Source organism: Zophobas morio, unplaced genomic scaffold, assembly GCF_036711695.1.
Source record: "Zophobas morio isolate AGI-343-1 ecotype UQ-CSIRO unplaced genomic scaffold, CSIRO_AGI_Zmor_V1 ptg000023l, whole genome shotgun sequence".
Taxonomy (NCBI): domain Eukaryota; kingdom Metazoa; phylum Arthropoda; class Insecta; order Coleoptera; family Tenebrionidae; genus Zophobas; species Zophobas morio.
This window is the reverse complement of record NW_026972128.1, coordinates 5010339-5030072: the sequence shown is the minus strand read 5'-3', so window position 1 is coordinate 5030072 and position 19734 is coordinate 5010339. Positions and strand designations below refer to the sequence as shown.

Below are 19734 nucleotides of genomic sequence, written 5' to 3'. Positions count from 1 at the left end.
AATTTTTAAATTTATATATGAATTTTCTTGAAAAATAAAGTTGGAAATTATAGAACAAAAATTTTGAAAGTTTGCTGACACACTAGTGCGGATTTAGGAATCAACTAAATTGATTTACACATCCAAATATTTCATGACGTCATTGTAAAGTGTTTTTTTTTTGCTTTTAGTACTGCTTACCTAAAAGGTCTCAAGAAAAATACAGACTCAAACAATTTTCCTGAAATTAATTTATTTAACCCTATCAAAAATTAGTGACGTTATTTCAAAAACAAAAAATTGCACTTATACCTAAAGCTTAATTTAAATGTTGAGTTCCAAATCTAACTGATACTTACTCTAAAGAGAAAAGCGAAAGATGGTTTGAAACGTCAGCAATTTTAAATCACGGCATCACCCGGAAACTATCCTAGGTTTCATTTAAACTACTGCTTTTGTAACATTACAACTCACAAGTCGCCAAACGGAAACACACGACTTTACTTAAATATTTATTTTTTCTCATGATATGTTAAAACTACTTCAACAAAGAAATATTTACACTGAAAGTTTCCAAAATGCGTCAGAGCTGTCGTTTTGCCGGCACCGTGCGTGACCTCAGTCGCCCAAAGCGTCGACTTCCCGAAAGCTCTGACCGCGTACATGACGTAAATATCGTAAAATGGCCTATCATAAATCTTCTGTGAGGTGGAGCGATTTTTAACTCAAGCCTAAGCTTGCCTCACTGAAACATGCCTTCGGTCGTTTGGTTAGAGACAGTTTGTTGTGGACGTCGGTCTCCACATTGCAGAAGGAACAACAATCATCCACAACAAACAACAAAAGCCTTTCAACTGCCTCATGCCACAATTTGCTTCTAATCCGTAATTGTGCAAATCGTGCAATCATGCTTCTAGTATCTATGTTATACACTACTTAAATTAGGAGATGCAGTGTGTTACTTAAGAATAATTAACAACTTAAATTCTATTGAGCGTCATAAAATTTATATCGTACATAACAATAACAGAGTTGAACAATCAGCCTGGAAAGGAACGAAATTCGTGAGGTAGTTGAAGTCGCAAACGAAGGAAAGAAAGACAGTTTTCGGAATTCGGTCAACTTTAATTCAAATCTGGACGTCGCCTTTGGTCTCAGTTCGGGATTGTCGTTGTTCGGTGAACGTTCGGTACAATATGTAGAATGTCGACTCAAAGTCTAGGTAAAACTCATTTTTGCTTGCTTGAAGTGTGCATACAATTTTTTTAAACACTAACATTTTATCTCCAATTTGATAAAATTTATATCGGTGTGTAGACTAAAAACATGCATTTGTTAAGCTACGACGTCAAGATAACACTCATTATATTACATATAGTACACTTATTACAGCTATAGGTTAAAATTTTTATAATACGATAAAGTGGGTGTCTTATTCATTATTATTTGGTGTTTTGATATTTTAAGTGCGCCCTGAAAATACCAAAACACGGTTACAGCACGTCAGAATTTTAAGAAACACAGTCTGAATTCAAAGATAGTGTTAATTGTGATTGATTAATGAACATTCGGCTTCTGATAGTATGATACTGTAGAAGGATTAAGAATTGAAAAAGAAACCAAGATTTTATTGCATTGTCATATTATCCGCAATACTTTCTGTATATTTATCTTGTCAGTCTTGGATCGAAAACAAAAAAAAGTTGTAATGTTTTATGAGTACCTAAGTACTAAATATGACAGAATGTCACATATGGGTAATTCCACTCGTATGTTAAAATGTTTCTATCTTCATTCTCTCAACCAGATGCAGCTAAAAATTAGGATGTTCTTCGAGTAAACCTTTCCAGTTAAATTTTTACAAATACAGAGTGTGCCAACAGTGAAGCGGCCGAGTAATTGCAACTTGCGAAACACTCTATATGTTGCTTTACAATAATAAAAACATTGTTTTATGTAAAGTTGGTTTAAACTGGAATTACCCATATGTTGTTTTTTTTGTTGTTTTTTTTGCATTGTTTTTTGTATATATTTTGGGCAGACGCATCTTTCTAACCACTTGAAAAACCTGGAAAGATTTTTGCACCAGTTTTAAGCCCAGTGGCACCATCAAAATTTTGCATTTATCAGTCTGACCAAAATTTTGGAATTCATTTCACAGCTAAGTTGATTGCAAGTACCATTTTCTCCTCTCGTACTAAATCTAGATATATAGGTAGTATTGTTGCAGTATATAGAGGCGTTTTTCAGACTTTCAATTTTATAGTTTGCTCCTAATATTTCGTCTATCGTGTTGAAGGCGATGTTGTTTCGTAATTCATACTGATTTGGAATATACCGGTAAATAGTATCTTAGCTTTAGTTGAACAAAGTCTTATGATGTGAGTGATTCCACGTCAAATCAGCTCTAGGTGTTTCAGTTTTAGCACTCTGAATTCGGTTATTTGATGAATCCGATAAATTTCCGAGTTTAGTGATTGTTTTGTGTATTTTTTTTTGCATTTAATTAAGATTTTATTACATTAAAAGAATTTTTCTTGTACTGTCTAAAGTTCTTTTCCGTGATTAACACCTGATTTGGGGATATATGATTCTGAAAATTATTTTGAGTTGCTTTCATGTGGAATCACTCATGTCATTAAATTTTTTTTTCGATTTTTTTTTTTAATTAATTTTTATATATTTGGCTAGCACAGGTTTCTAGCGATTCGAGAAATTCCAGAAGGAAACTTTTGCACCATTATAGTGGCATTACAGCCGCATTTATTCTAAAAAAAAGCACTCTTTACCAACCTGCCTACATTTTTAATAACACCATTTTGAAATAGAGTCTATCACATTAAACTCTCTGGGAAATAACAATACGTTTCCACCACTTTATCTATAAATCTGAATGTATATACTTAGTAGCGTCACATATTTTTTCATTTTCTTTGCTTAGCAGTTATTTTGTGATATTTTTAGCTTCATATATTTTTCTATAGTGCTAGTGAAGTGTAATTTAGAGTAATAAATTTATTGCTGGATAATACAATCTAGTCCTTTTCGATTCACATCAGTCAGATAAGAATTTTGAAAGCTCCAGTCTTGTTTAGTTTGCAGAGTTTGTACCTGATCAGAATAATTATTTAATTTTCATTAAAATTTATTGCTGCAAACGATGGAAGAATGAACCGTTTTTATTGTCGATTAAATCCTTTTTAAAACTCCCTCAAAAAAAATAAGCTAAGTTTAAAATTTCAAAGAAATAAAAATCTAGAAAAACAAAGTTTCTTAAAACTACCACTGGGCCCGTCCTATTTGATAGTTTTAAAAGTTTTTGTCTTTTAGTTGATACTTTTTCTCCTATTTTTTACACTGACAATTTCTTACCTTTTTTGTTAACAGTTATAACAAGTTATGTGCGTAAGTTTCATATAGGTTATGGTGATTCAAACTGTTTATTTTACGTTCACGCGACACCTCATGCGCACACCATCAAGTCAACGCGTTTCGTCAGTAATATTGACATCATGAGAACGACTACTAGAATCAATGTTCGCGTGATGCTGTTTTCGTCTTTTTGGTGTCAACATTACCGGCAAAAGGTGTTAACAGTTGTGGTTTATTTCTACATAAAATTGACAACTTGAATACTCGCTGTTTGTTAATTTTACCAGAAATGTAAATATTATTTTTATGTTGTTTAGGACCTGCTAGTAAGATTATAATTTATTTAATTTTCTGATATTTTTGATAATTGGATAATGTGTTGCCACTATTTTAGTAGTTCATTCAGAAATGTTTGTACTTTTTTTTTACTTAGGAGCATTTTGAATTTTGTCGTCGTTTAATCAAACTGTGTCGACGTAGATGTTATAATTTAAGCAAATGGACGAATTTTCGTTTCAGTTATTATCATTTTTTGAATTGAGGCTTTTTGGATCACTCGGCACCTGATAATTCTTATCTGCCAAAAAATAAAATAAATTTAGAATCAACGCCAATTTTAAACTAATTTGACACTTTTGTTGAATGAAATTTTGCTTCGAACTTGACAATTTCATGCGCTGCAACTTCTCGTGTCGTAAATTTTGTTTTTTACTGCAACCCAATCGAAATTTTTGATGATCGTGACAGTACTAAGTATAATACACCAGGCATTTATTTACTTTTGTTTAGTTTGTTTTGTCCCTTATGTTGACCAAATTACCTAGATAGTGTTATTCAGTGTTGTCTATAGAAGACTGAAATTTTAAATTGTTGAACAACTTCTTTAATTGGAAAATAAAAAAGTAAAAATTTTGGACAAACTATTTTTTTTTTAATTTAGTTACAAAATACTTTAAAACTAACAGTAAAAAATCAAATTGAAAAAAAGGGACAAAAATAGTTGTTGAAAGCTTATCATTTTCCTTTTTTTTTTTTGTAATTTTTGCTCTTTTTTTTGACTCTAATGACAAACGCTTCGTTCCGCTCGTAACAGGTTGGTAAAATTTACAAATAAAAAATAAATACAATATAAAAGGTAATGAGAATCTTATCTGTGTATGTACCACTGACATCTATTTTTAAAATCAGAAAATGCTCTTTAGTCACTTCCCGCCTAAACTGCATATATTTTTTAAAAACCCTTAGCTCAATCTGCATATTTTTTGTTTATAAATTGGTGGTCATAGGTACCGAACAATACCCAAAAGTGCTCGGTGACCAATTGACCCCATCATATTTTTAATTTTTTTTTAATTTTGATTGTACCAAAACAACCTCACACAGAGAACGCCGAGAACCAGAATTGTCAAAATCTTAGAAAAATTTATCCAGAATCATGGACTGTCAAAACGTATTTTCTAGAAAAGTCGTTGATTATTCCACAAATCAAAATTTGGAATCTTTTGCTTTTTCTGTGCATATTTCAACAGCTGAATCGGTTTGTTCTCGGCATTTCTGTGTTCAGTTCAGTTTTACTAAAAACTGTTTCAAATACCAAAAATACCGCTGGATCGACACATTTTGGAAAAAAAAGCTAACACTGTGGGGCCTCTAATTGAGTATAATTTGCGTCTTCACAGCGCCAACTTTTTCGCTTCGACAAATATACCTGCACTAGTTTTCGGAATTCGAGACAGTCTCCAAAGACACGCTTTAAATTTGTCCGAAATAGTTCACACGGTTATAATTTAGAAAACTGTGTACAACGCTTTTGATTTTTGTTTTATAAAGATAATTGCTTTCGTCGTGTTAAATTTATTAAAACCCCACACATTTCCAAATTTGAAAAAAGTCGAACACGATTTTGATACCTTTTGAATTGTGTAGGGTTTCATTCAATTTATTTTGGCCTAAAAGTAAATCCACAAGCTAAAGACTACTCTTATAGTCAAAATAAATTTAGCTTAATTTTAACAGAATTTGGAAATGCAGCTCCAGCATTCGAAATTGAGTTTTATTATACGGCTCCTTTTTTATTCCCTTACGTACGTTTTAATTGAAGAGGACTTTCAAACTCTGGAATTTGGTCTAAAGAGATCACAATTTTAAGCACACCGAGGGAACATTTCAAGAACATGTATTATAGGCACTTAGCTTTGCACTGTAGTATCACAACATTCATAATATTGCAATTGGGCAGTTGCGGAAAATTTCTAGAACATTTAACACCTTTTGGAACATTTAAGGGAGCATCTTAGCGTCAAACCTTGAAACTAGTGTTTAAAAATCCTCGCATGTAAAGATTTTTTTAAACATAAGTAGCTCCTCATGTAAAAAAACAAAAATAATTTATAATTTTACGATTCTAGGTAAAACTAAATCTACCATAGAAACGCTAATTTAGTTCTACTTTTTTAAATCTCACTCTGAAAGCAATTATTTTATAGTCCGTTTTGTAAAAATTGTCTATGTGAGCTCCTAGTGCTTAAAAATTTTGCCAATTTGAATGTGTCTTTTGCGTTTTTTTATGTCAAAATGATATCGAATTTTAATTTCTATACCAAATTTTGCACGGTTAAATTTTGAACAGTGCTAAGTGTGCCAGTGCACGTAACACAGATTTGTTAAACCAAGGTGACTCAAAATTTACACTTTGTATATTAAATAAAAAAAAAAGAATCGTCTCCGCTCGGGATTCAAACTCAGATCTCTTTCTGCATGGAAAAAGTGATGTCGTCCACACCATCGTAGATCTGAGTTTGACGCAGTCAGAGATTGTAGATGTTGTATCTGGAGACGAAACTTTATTAACCAGAAACACAATAAGAAATTAATAAGATTGACAAACAAAAACGGATAAATTGTCAATTGACTCAGTGTAGTGATCCATTAATCATGTTGTTTCTCCTCAACCCGTCAACAAACAAAAGTGAGGTTAGGGTCACCATCACTTTGCCGGCCGCTTGAAATTTTCAATTTAATGATAACTCCAACCTTACTTGTTTGACACTGAGTGCATTTTTACTGAATTCAAATATCGCTTTGATTGGCGCCATAATAGTGTAGTGTCAGCGCATGCTGGCGCAAAACTACCATGTATTCACACACCACTATTTCACATCACAAACACAAATCTAAGCGATGCTCTATTCCGAACAACTACACAACTACACCAAATCAGTTGCAAACCGTCTAAGAGCAGGCAATCGTCTCTACTTCGTCATTTAGAACATCTATTCTTATATACACCTCTATTGCATTTGACAGACAACAGAAAACAAACGTCCAAATTAGTGTCATAATGCCAATTGGGTTTTTGTTGGACAATTTTGACGCCGCAGTGCTATATTCTGTCAAACTAAAGGAAATGTTTTATCTTTAATTTGATATTTTATTGCATCCTGTCAGATTTTAGATTCGCAACCACCGTTTTGAATTTTTTTGATCTGTCAGATTAATAGCCATATGCAAGAGATGAAATGACAAGGGTAGAGATTTGCCGCTTAGACGTCCCCGACTGCTCCGAACTCAGATTTACGATGGTCTAGATGACAACCGACCAACTTTTTCAAGTCAGAAAGAAACCTGAGTTCGAACCCTGGTAAAATTGATATTGTCGTAGAATAATTTCACTATAAATGCCCGCTTATCTCAAAAACGGGCCATCTTATTACTGTGCCGCCTCTCATAAATACTGGTTATGATTATAATTTTTTTAAGTACGAATATTTGATTTGAAATATTCTAACGTGTGTATAATTCCAGTGTAATTGACATTTTCGTTGTTAGATTAAACATTCAAAATTTTCTACATTTTTTATAATTTCATTACAAATTTTGGAATTAGAAATCTTCAACACACTCTTGTCATTTAAGCCTAAGTTTAATGTGTCAACGCGTAAGCAATAAACCTGGCATTTCTGTTGGTTAGACAACACGTGTGTTAAATAGTCTATTTAAATTGCTGTGAAATTTTTTCCAAAATTTTCAAATGCCACACATTTTGCGGTCATTATTTCCATCAGAATTCTAATGATATTTTCCCAATCTTATAATAAGTGTGTCTATTATTTCAACATTCGTTAAATTCAAGTTCTATAATTCTTTTTTCAACAATTCGATATTTTTTGAATTTTTTTGAGTAAGAATATTTCCAAAATTTTTTAAATTTCAAATGTTCATTTGTAGAAACTGCTGAATATACAAATTTTTGACATGTTATTTTTTTAATGTCTAAAATACCAAATTCTGGTATGCTATAGTTACATTTATTTTAGCTGCAAGTACAATAATTTTTGCTTCGTATGAATTTTGGCCACTTTTTTTTAATAATAGGTCAAAAGTTGAATTTCTGTGAGTTAGTATCGTGCTCTATCAAATCTTCTAACCATTTATCAGTCCAAGTTTCTATACCTTTTTTTTTTATTTGGCACAATCGCAGACAATTTGTCGTAGTCGTCATTCGTGATTCAAATACCTCTAGCACACTACACTGAACAGTTGGACACTGCTACCACTAGGTTTCAGTCCGATTCAAGGTGATTATAAAACATCGTAGGTACTTATTTCAAGCTGGCTTTGAAATTTCTTAAATTTTGCCGCCTCGCTCCGTATGAGTGATCATTTTTTTCACTGCTAAAAATGTCACAAAAAACCTAACTTTTCGTAAGCTTTTTTGATAATACGTTTTCAGCTTGATAGGTATGGACCATAATTCAGCTCCAGTAATAATAGATCTGATACCTATCTTAATGAAACGGCAAATTCTTATTAAAAATGCGGTGACAGATTTTCCAAAACCAACTTGATGTATGAAGCACTTGTGCAATGCTTTAGGAATATTTCATGGTTTTACTTTGTTTTACCCTTAAAATACCGGGATCGGCACTGGCTTCTCAAAGAAGTAAAACCGTATGACTCTTGTAAGACTTAAAATATGCAAATGATTATTCGTCCGAATTCGAGTAGGTATACAGTTAATTGACATAATTTCCGCTCAAGTACAAATTTATGAGAGTCTAGGATTATATTTCTTTATAAATTGCGACTTCAAACGTAAAACACGATCTTTCTTACCCTTCTGCGACTCTCACAATCCTTCTTCTAAAACTGTCAAACATGAAGACACTCCGTTCCTTTTCAAAGCAGCTACTAAATAAACATCGTACATGATATGGAATGAATTATTGTTTTGCTTCTTCACATAATACATGATATGGCTAGAGTTATTATACGGTTATAAAAGCAAACCTTGAATATAATTGAATCGAAATTATTGCAACAATGCCCATCTTAAAAAACCTTGCAGCTCGATGTTACTTTTGATTCTCACATGCGGAAGGCTTTTTAAGTGAGGCCTTTTGTTTGAATATGTAACAACCGGACGAATATAAAATTTTATTATAGCAGTGACATAAACTTGATGCATTATTTTTAGGAATGAAGTGATTTCGATATACGTACCTCAGTAATACTGTTATAGCTTAGCATTAATTCCATCGTAAAAACGTGACTAATTTTAATTTTAAAAATTCATAAATCGACGATTATCTTATCCTCTCTAGTAATTGTAACGATTTTGACATACAAAATACCATGGAGAAACGGGTCAGAAATTAGTACCCTTATCTTACAGGCTAGTTCAGTTCGTAAAAGTCGAAGCATGCTTTGCCTAATTTCTGGCCACTCCTGTGTAGTACAGTAAACGCGTTTTCCTCTTAACAGTGGCTTATAAAACTACAAAAAAGCAAAAAATTGAGTGTATGTATGGTTTCCTGCAGTTTTACAACGCAACGTTTAAGCGTCGAAAGCGTTTATTACACCAGCCACAGCGTGACAGCTGCCAAAATCAATCAAACTAAACTAACAACATGCAGTCGATGCCCGCCGACATACTGGAAGTGCCGCTTCTTACTTATTGTCAACCATAAAAAAATAAATCATTTCCCAATACAAGTATGGATGGAAGTAGCGGTAGAGTTATGTTAAAGGTGGTACTTAGACTACTTTCTAGCAACTACGTCAATGCCCACAATGCTTCAAAGTTAGTACCAAAATGGAGTGCTGTCATACGTTTCTGTCTTGTTTGAAGCAACGTCAGCGTGGTGTCGTGTTATTTTGAAATCGGTTAATGCAATAACTCTCACTGTCTACCTATACATGCACAGGCGGAGGAGCAGATAAGCTATGACTACGAGTGTAAAAGAAAAGCCCTTCTGAGAACTTCGAGCTCCGTTACACATGTCCTCCTCACAGAAGCACATGTGGCCAGTTCCGCTACTTTCCATCATGCACACATGGTCCACCATGAAGAGGTTGATCTGTAGCTGGGAGGTGCAAGTCCTCCGGACGACCTCGTAAGCTGGAAAAGAGTGGGCGTGGTAATTGCCGTATTCGTCACCCAAGGTCGAAGACGGCGCGAGCGCGAAGCTTCCAGCCAATCGCTGCCAGGTAATTTACGGGTTTAGAGTAACGAATGGTTCTGATTACTAAAGAGGCGGGGCGAGAGGAGGAGTTTCGGCAAACTCATACGTATGCATCCCAGAAGTGGGATTTTTTCCCAAAGACCAATTTTTTATTTGTCAATTTGGTTTCTAGATGTGTCATTGTAAAATTTCCGCACTCAAATTCTTTGTTTATAAAAAAAAAAAAATGTGACCACACCAGGCATTCTATGTGAATAAAAAGTTATTTTATACACTGATCAGCAAAAAAAAACCGGCCACCCTGAAATATTGCAATTTTTCTATTACTTTCTTCAATTAAATTTAATTCTGTAATTATTTGTCTCCTTTTTTGAGCTAATTTGTACATCCTGTGTCAATAGTGAATGGTTCCTTAATAAAATAACAATCACTAGTTAAATTAGGTACTAATTTTTAAAGTGGTTTTCCGAAATATTTCAGGTGGCCGGTTAGTGTACATTCGGTGAAGTTATAATAATATTTTTATTTTTTAAGTTCGATTTGTGGGCTTGCCAAAGTTTCCTAGAAAAATTCATTTCATTCCAACAAATTTGATTACAATTAAGTAGGTATAAAAATAAAACACAAATTCTGTAAATGTTTAAAATAGTAAATACGAGTAGAGGCACCTTTAATTTCATATTTCTCAACGATTGATAACCCGCAGGGTATGAAAATCTGTGTTTCCCTTGCCTATCACGATTTTATTAAACAAATCATCTCAAAACTATTGGACTGACTGTTGTGAAATGTTAGGTACAATTTAGGAATATCGTGTAGATGTAAAACGCTAACCAGAATTTGTTTGATCTTCCCTGTCAATAATTTGAAAATGTTAATCAAAATTTTAAATAAAATTCAATCCTACCTAAATTTTATAAAAAACACGCTTCTAAAATAAAACAGCATGTTACAATTTAACTTAATTAATCTGTAAAAACGACTAAAATCACACAAACGTTTAGAAGTTACCTTAAAAATGGCAAATTGCTAATGAAAAATTATTTTGTTTTTCCTTTCCAAAAAATACTTGGTAACATCATTTCAAAATTTTGCAATTTTGCAGTTGCAATAGCAACGGTATAACGTATTTGGCTAAAAATGAGACGGGACTTAATAATCCGAGTGGATCATGAATTCGCACAACTTCCGAAAGAATGTTTCGTTTTGTATATCGTCCAATAACTCTACGCGATTGCTAGCCTACTTCCTTAGCTCAAAACACACCGAAGATAACAACTGAATTAGTTGACACTTCAATTCAGTGGCAACTGTTAATGAATCAGAACAACAAACGAGATCGTCGTTGTACAAATTCTCTCTCAACGCCTTGGAGGCCAACGGAAATCGTAAATGGCCCAGGTCTGCCAAGTGCAGCAAGGTCCTAATAGCTAGAATGGAGGCAGAGGCTACGCCATACGTTACCGTGTTTAACTGGTGCGTTTGAATTGCGTCCGACCAAAACGGTCGTTTGTGAGTGCCTTTTGCAACGTAACAACGAAATAAACTGTAAACCGTGGGCTGATTAAACAATCCGGCTCGAAGGACTTAATGTTTACGTTACAAGGTCGCATACGCTAACAACAATTGAGGATATGGATAAAGGACTCACCCTGTTGTTCCAATCTTCCTCCACGATTTCCAAACACAACCTCGAGGCGCTTGGGCCTGATTAAACTCCTACTAAATGAGCCAAGTCGAAGGTGGCTGGACCTTTACAACCACAAAGACCGGACCGACGGAAGGTGGTCTGAATACCACGACGAACGAGAGACGAACTCTTTCTGGCCGTTATTTTCAAAATATTCGACAGGCTAGAGAGCGGCCTGTGCGGGGGTGGCTTTGCACGGGGTGGTGGTAGTTTAAGTAGGCAAATAAGACCAGAAGGGTAGAAAGGAATTGCTGTTTACCTAACGCCCAGCAACAATAAACATATAGTACGCTACAGAGATGATCTCTGGTTTTTTATTTTTGAAAGAGTTTGAAAGAATCTTTGGCACTCCATGTGTTTTGTGTTTGAAATGTGAAAGAACCTTCGGGACATTTTGTTTTGTTTCCGACAGGATTGAAACAAATCTTGGGGATCCTAATGTTTTGTTTTTACAGAAGTTTGAAAAAATGTCGCGGACCCTTCGACCCTTGTGTGTTATTTTTTAAAGAATTTGAAAAAGTCTCCGAGATCCTTTGTTTTGTTTTTAAAAAAGTTTGAAAAAATCGTGGGAGCGCCTAGTGGCTTTTTTAAGAAAAAATTATTATTATTAATGATTAATGCGAAGATTATGATCTTTAGTGTTTTATCTTTGGAGTGTCTAACTACAGTAACTATAACCTCTATAATCCGAACCCACGATTATCCGAACATCCAGTAATTCGAACAGAGGCTAGTTGAAGTCGATATCTCTATAATCCGAACAACATCTCTGCAATGCGAACTGAACTTGAAAACATGCACCTACTTGCAAAAATGATGCAAGATCTTTCTATACGTGTTGCATCGAATTTTTTGAAATTTTTAAAAATTGTGATATTTCAGTGCACTGAATTAATTATTTAATTCTAAAAAAAAAGGTAAAGTTATCGAAGAAATGAGGCCAGAAGTGACTTCGGCGCCCCGAAATCTACAAGAAAAATGATTTAGTTAAATTTCGAAAATCGTCCAAAATGAGTCGAAATTTGCTAGTACTTGTCAAATAACCTATCCTGCAAGAAAATAAAAAGCGGGTGGGCCAGGCTAGTATTTGCCAAAATAAGACTCATTTTGGCAGATGACCTACTCTTCTAAGAAAAGATACTATTTGTTTCTTTCTGATAATTAATCAAACACATCTAGTACCTTTTCTTAGAAGAGTAGGTCATTTGCCAAATTGAGTCTTATTTGGCAAATACTAGCCTGGCCCACCCGCCTTTTATTTTCTTAGAGGGTAGGTTATTTGGCAAGTACTAGCAATTTTCGACGATTTTCTAAATTTAACTAAATACTTTTTCTTGTAGATTTTTTCCAGAATTAGTTAATTAATTCAGGGCATCGAAATATGACAATTTTTAAAAATTTCACAAAACTCAACTAGGCTCTCTTCGGATTACTGGATATTCGGATAATCGTGGGTTCGGATTATAGAGGCTATACTGTACTTGCTTTCAAAGTCGCAGTCTTATCTTAGCAAGTTCTAGCCCCGCCTACTTGCGCTCTTCTTACTCTAATGACTAACTTTATTTCTGTTCAGTATTAGATAGATCTTTCATGTAGATTACATAAAATCGATCACTGAAATGGAGGTGGGCGGGTGGGCGGGGCAAATTATATTCTGAGTGGTAGTGGAAACTAATAGAATCTGAGATCCGAAGAAAACTAAGTTGTATGATTCGCCTTGAAAATAGAACACTCTGTATAATTGAAAATAATTTTAGTATATGGTCCTCAAACCATTCTTTTTGTTTCTTTCTGATAATTAATCAAACACATCTTCCCAAAGTAGTATTATTTAGTATGTAGTATTTATTTAGTGACTACTCTTTTAATATTGTTCCGTCTTATCTAGGTAAGTACTAGCCCCACCCACCCACCCTTTTTTGCTTAGAAGCTATATGATTTGTCAAAATCAGTTTTATCATAGCACGTGCTAGCCCCGCCCGCCCACCCTCTATTTTTCAGACGATATGTCATTTACCAACATCAGTCTTATCTTAGCAAGTTCTAGCCCCGCCTACTTGCACTCTTCTCACTCTAACGACTAACTTTATTTCTGTTCAGTATTAGATAGATCTTTCATTTAGATTACATAAAACCAATCACTGAAATGGAGGCGGGTGGGTGGGCGGGGCAAATTATATTCTGAGTGGTAGTGAAAAATAATAGAATCTGAGATCCGAAGAAAACTAAGTTGTATGGTTCGCCTTGAAAACAGAACACTCTGTATAGTTGAAAATAATTTTAGTATATGGTCCTTAAAAAATTATTTTTTTTTCGTCTGATAAATACTGAGACACCTGTTGCCAAAATATAATTCAATTGTCATTTTACACCAGATAAAATAAGTCAGTGAAATGGAAAAAGGAAGTGGGCGGAGTTGACTTTATCTTTTGTCTTATAAAGAAACAGTAGCCCCGCCCACCCGCCTCCTCTTCATTTTAGTGACTACTCGTTTAATATTGTTCCGTCTTATCTAGGTAAATACTAACCCCACCCACCCGCCCTTTATTTTTTTGGAAGCTATGTGATTTGCCAAAATCAGTTTTATCATAGCGAGTGTGTCTTGGGAGCCGCTTATATTTTGTTTTTGAAAGAATTTGAAATGACCTCGGGGATTTTTGCTGTTTTATTTTTGAAAAAGTTTTAAGAGTCTTGGTGGTTCCTAGTCCTTTTGTCTCGTTTCTAAATTGAAAATATACAAGAACGCCCTTTTCTTAAATTATTTTGGTTTTATTGATTTGTTTTCAAGGAGAATATATATATTTAAATATGTATTCGTATGTGTTTTGCATATAAAGTGGTTCATGTATTCATAAACTCGGTGGAGATTTTCAGGCTATTTCAAATAGCTGATCAAATTGAACATTCTACAAGAACTCCTTCTATTTTAAAACATACCTTTCATATAACTTCTTATTATTTATTTTCTCCATTATTTAAATCGTTATTGCCAAAGCTTTCCATTTTTTAAAGTAAGTTTCAATAATTTTAAGCAAAAATTCCGAATATTGCAGTAAATTTTAATAAACCAAAGAAACTCCTAGATAAACTAAATTATTATTATTATTACTATATAATTTTTGATATATTTTTTTTAATTTCTTTTTATACAAATAAATAACAATAATAACAAAAATATTTTTCATTGTCCATTTTGTCCATGGCTAAGCCCACGGCGCCGCGTCCTGCGAACATTAATATTGGCCTGTGTGTACCAGTTACTACTGTTTTATTTGCATTTTACATAAAAAACCACTCTTTACATTAACTTAAAATCGGTATTTTTTTCACAAAATGTAAATCCGAAAATTTCCACATTTTAGATTTTAAAAATCAAAAATTAAATAAATTTTGTGGTCTTTGAACTTGATCTCCTCATTTCAGAGAGCTAAATATAAACTCTCTCACGAGAATTGCGAATCCCGATAAACCTCCGCCACATCTACACCCCATAAACCAGCCAGAACTTACGAGATTTGGAATTCCTGACCATTTTGACGCAGCAACCGTTGCAGGTCATCAATGGCGGTTGATCCCTGGGAAGGGCAGTGTAATTAAAAGGGTCCTTGCATCTCATATCGGACCAACTGTCGCATTCGTAGCAGTAGATTTGTCTCGCTAAAAACAGGCTCATAAAAACCGTGACGCTATAAATAATTTCGAAATAAAAATATACTTCCGCAGATGAAATATCACCAGGAAGCGACTGGAATTAAACTAATTTTCACATACGAGAGTAAATGTAAGGATAGATTCACACCTACAGATCGTGCAAAAGTTACAAAACATGTTCGTACACTAGATATTTGTTTTTGTGTTTATGTTACTCTTATAACTTTGTTTATAACAGTCTAACAAAGTGCATGACAAGTTGAAAAGCTACTCTTTGATGTGTTTGTTTTCCTTTTGTTTTTTTGAGTGTTGAAATGCTTTGTAACGTGTTACCATCAGTAAAGAAGAATCACACCTGTCACATTAAAGTAGGTGCACTTAGAGCGATGGTTTTCACTCCTTTTTTTTTTGTTTCGAGGTGTTTGAAACTTTAACAGTGTCTAGTCGAGACATTAGTGAAATTTGTTTCTCCGTGTTTATTTTGCTTGATATTTTTAGAAATTTTTGTCAAAACATTTATCAACTGAAGATTGTGTTACGTTTCTGTTAAATCTACGCTTTTGTCTCTTTGATTTTTTTCATTTTTTTTGTCTAGAGCAACTGTGAGGGAAAACCGCCACCAAGCACCTTCAAGCAATGTAAGTCATATTAAATTGTTAAAACTTACTTTGGCATTCTGCATTTACAACGATTCTTATTGTTAGCGATATTATCACTGAAAACATAAATATTATTAAGTGTGAGCAGTTAGGTAAAGAAAAAACATGCAAAACACCCGGTATAAAGCACATGAGGATAGGATTGTTCAATTGCAAATTGTTTGAAGTTTAAGTAAAATCTACTAATTCAATTGAAATTAAACTTTCTGGAACACGGATACGTACGTAAAGGAAGTTCATTTTTATTTCGAGAATACATACGAGTATACGAGTACTTTAGGTTTTCACCATTATGGTAGACATATTTTTAGAATTTAAGTTGTATGGTACTCGTTAGCTAAAACAGCTTCTTATTCTAAGACCTTGTAAAATATTTCTAAAGTATTACACAAACTTTATCTACCACAATTACTATGATGAAATAATGAAATGTCTTTAGAACGAAGGGACAATATTGAAAGATTCACCGCTTAAAAATGAAAGTGTGAATACTTCTGTGAAAATTTTTAATTCACTTGCGATAACAAACTTTTTTTGATTAAATTTGCAAAATTATCTTGGTTATAGTTTTTTGTTTGACGTAGAATACCTGTATTTTGTTACTAAATTTGAAGTTATCAAGTTACGGGCTAATTTCAAGTCGGATTTACGATTTCGCAAGTCCCCGTTGCCATAGAAAATGCGATAACAGCAGTGGCGATAACGAATCAAATCATAAATCGCAACAAATGTCACCGCAATTGCCATAGCAACGGCACTTGCGATTTCGCAAATCCAACTAATGGGTAATTTCAAGTTGGATTTGCGAAATCGCAAGTGCCGTTGCTATGGTAATTGCGATGACAGTTGTTGCGATTTATGATTTGATTCGTTATCGCGACTGCTATCATCGCATCTTCCATGGCAATGGGGACTTGCGAAATTGTAAATCCAACTTAAAATTGACCCGTTATAGTCTTCTTTTGTTATCGCTTGATAATATAGCGTTATTGCTACAATATTTCTATTAAAAATTTTGTATCTGAGTGAATCTGTTTCGTCTCTCTAATACACAAACAATGTGAAACTTAATAAGTAACTCACCCTTATAAAAAAAATGTCCTCAAGAACTCCCCTGACCTGTTTTAAAAAATCTGTATATCATTAGCAGCGAACTTTCCTCGCCTAAGAGGGATAACGAATATCACATTGCGTGTGCTTCAAAAGCATACGTATATTTAAAAATATCCATGTCTGTTTAAATCAGTTTTTGAATTACCTAACATCAGTTACTACTGAGGCGAAACGTATTAATTTTGAATTTTTCGCTTTAATGCGAACTTATTGTCTTACTAAAATTAGTTGAATAATTCCTGAAAAAATCAGTCTATAGTTTTTTTCAACATACATAGTAGAAATCACATCGAATAACACGGAGGTCGCCAGTTCGATTCTAACCGGACATTGGCTTTTCCTACATTGCGATTAGTATTATCTATATTTTTTAACTTATAGGGATATCCTGAAATAAATAAAATTTCGTAAAATCAAATGTTATCATTTTTCTGAGTACCTGGAGTTGTTGAACTGGTACTTCATCGGCGAGGAAAGTTCTGTCTAAATAACTTTAAACCTATTTTTTAAGACTATGAACGTGTCTTATTAGCAAACTTCGGCAACGCTCACTGCCGTCCGATCGCCAGCGCTACTGCAGTTGTAGCCTACAACTTTTGGAATTTTTAATAACAGTTGCTATTTTTTCTAGGTTTTCCTCACAATTTTTGTGATGATCTTGATCAGATAAACCCTGAATTGCATCCAACGCTACTGAAGTTGAGACTGCACAGTCGGCCAGCCAAATTTATCGACTGACGTCGCGTCGCCATTTTTAATATTTGTCTGATTGATTCCCCATCACTTCGGCTGTGCCTAACTCTGCTTATTAGGTACTCCTTATGTTTTATTTTGGTAGAAGTCGAAACATCTGGGGGATCCCTCGTGTTCTGCTTTTGTAAGAATTTAAAAGAATCTTTGGGGCTCCTTATGTCATGTTTTTTAAAGAATTAGAAACGACCTTAGAAATTCCTGTGTTTTTTTTTTGTTTTTGTAAGAGTCCCAAAAAAATTATGGAACTTTAGTTCGTAGAATCAAATTTTATAATTAAATTAAAAAATTAAATTTGTTTTAACCAATTTTTTAAATATTCCGTATGCATGTGGAATAGTTTCTAACTTCGAATTTATTTTTTAAAATTTAGGGTTTTCTTATATTTCTTTCTTTGACTTTTTATTTCTAAAATCACAAGTTTGTGTGACAAAATGTTTTTTGGTGCAAACTACTAAACATTTGGATTTTATTTCATAATGCTTACACAAAACTAAATATTTGATTATTGTATTTACGATTATAAGATGCGTTGGCGTATTTTTAATTGTTTTTGTTCGTTTTTCAAAAAAATTCAGAATATAGAGGCATAATTTGAATGCAACCCCTCTTAAACAAAACCTCCATGTAAATCAGTGGCGTAGGCGAAAGAGGCTCTACATCTCTCACTCGGTAAAACCAATTAACTCAAGTCTCCTACAGTCTATCCAACTTTGCCACTCCAAAATGAATCCCATCTCTGCTTTTATCATAAAACTTGTAGGAATCTGTTTATAATTTCGCGGTAAACTAATTTCAGAAGTGTGATACATCATAAATTAAAAATTTATTTTTAAAAAATTTACAAGTCATCTTCAAAGCCCATCCCACTTATTAATCATAAAAAGTTAATAAAATTGGCACATAAAATCCGCGTATAAATACAACAAAATGAACTTCCTTTCCAACAAACAAATAAATAGAAACACGAGCATTAATTATGCCGGCACGCAAACATCTGGCGAATAATATGACATTGTTACAGTAATTTTTGTTACAAATGGATCGTTTAGAAAATATTAATATCCTGCGGAGAACATATCCGATATTTGTGTTGACAGAAAAGTTGCGCAAGTGGTGACCTTAAGACACGATTTGATTTATACTTTTGTAAATTTATCACCACGATCGAAAGCAAAAAGCGTTTTTCCGAAACTGTTTAGTTTCTGTTAGACATTAATTAATTTTCCTCAGTCTACGACTACTCACGGGCACAGGACCACTGGGTGTATCCGAAATTTAACAAACAGACTGCAATAACAAACAGAATGAAAGACAATAACCACTCTTTTCACTCCATCAATCGCTGATCCGTTCGTAAACTAACACTCCCATCGCACAATCGATATACAAAGAAAGCAAAACCATTACCTATAATTGGCAAGACGTAGTTAAGTTTAACCATCACCAAATTCATGTTCTGTCCAAATATCAGTCACTCACTAACTCAATCACTATCATATTATTACTTTGATAAACTCGTTGGCTTGACCTCTCCTCCGTTTCGCAGGCATTTTATTATAAAATTTTACTGTTGCGTTCAGTTCTGCAGTAAATTCCTGCCAGAGCTTCTCTTATATTGATCTATTTAATGTCTGTCTCTTTTTAACGCAGGAGTTTCATTATTGGGCTTTTCCGGCCGCAGGAGCCAAATATAAACGAAAACGCGCGTTCGAGGCTTTGCATTTAATGTTTTTAGATTCACGGTTGGTGCTTGGGGGGTTTTCGTGTTTTAGATTATTTAAATTTCACAGAAATTCAGGATTCGAATGGGGCTGCGTGCGCACAGGGCCGCCACACGCATGGTCGTTGCGCTGCGAAAATTAACGTTTAATGACGGCAGGTGGATGAAGATTAGATGCATTTTTAGTGCAACAATTGGCCGACATTATTTTTTTTAGCTTCTGTGGCTATTTTGAACGAGACGGCTGGGTTGGGTCGGCGCCGAAAATTTGTTCCAATTTGATGAGGGTCTAACGGTTGAAGAAAAAAGTTTGAGTGAAATACACGGCTAACG

The 19734-nt window shown here is 33.9% G+C and overlaps 1 protein-coding gene across 2 annotated transcripts; it reads right to left on the bottom strand.

The window, feature by feature from the left end:
* Positions 1 to 478: 478 nt before the first annotated feature.
* LOC135134681 (protein quiver) lies at positions 479 to 19445 on the bottom strand. Of its 2 annotated transcripts, XM_064063438.1 has the most exons (4): positions 19089 to 19442; positions 15824 to 15871; positions 15016 to 15162; positions 479 to 9751 (listed from the first exon to the last, which is right to left on the bottom strand). In XM_064063438.1, the coding sequence occupies exons 1-4, from the start codon at positions 19132 to 19134 to the stop codon at positions 9540 to 9542; spliced, it is 453 nt and encodes a 150-aa protein (XP_063919508.1). In that variant the 5' UTR covers positions 19135 to 19442; the 3' UTR covers positions 479 to 9539. The 2 variants fall into 2 exon arrangements, with proteins under 2 accessions (XP_063919508.1, XP_063919509.1); XM_064063439.1 differs by lacking the exon at positions 15824 to 15871 and having other exon boundaries at positions 19089 to 19445.
* Positions 19446 to 19734: the final 289 nt, after the last annotated feature.

Coding starts and splice junctions, on each gene's coding strand:
- LOC135134681 (XM_064063438.1), bottom strand. CDS start 19,134: ATGAATTTGGTGATGGTTAAACTTAACTACGTCTTGCCAATTATAG. Junction 15,872..19,088: donor CTACGTCTTGCCAATTATAG/GTAATGGTTTTG, acceptor TTATGTTTTCAG/TGATAATATCGCTAACAATA. Junction 9,752..15,015: donor GGTCAGGAATTCCAAATCTC/GTAAGTTCTGGC, acceptor ACTCTTTTCCAG/CTTACGAGGTCGTCCGGAGG.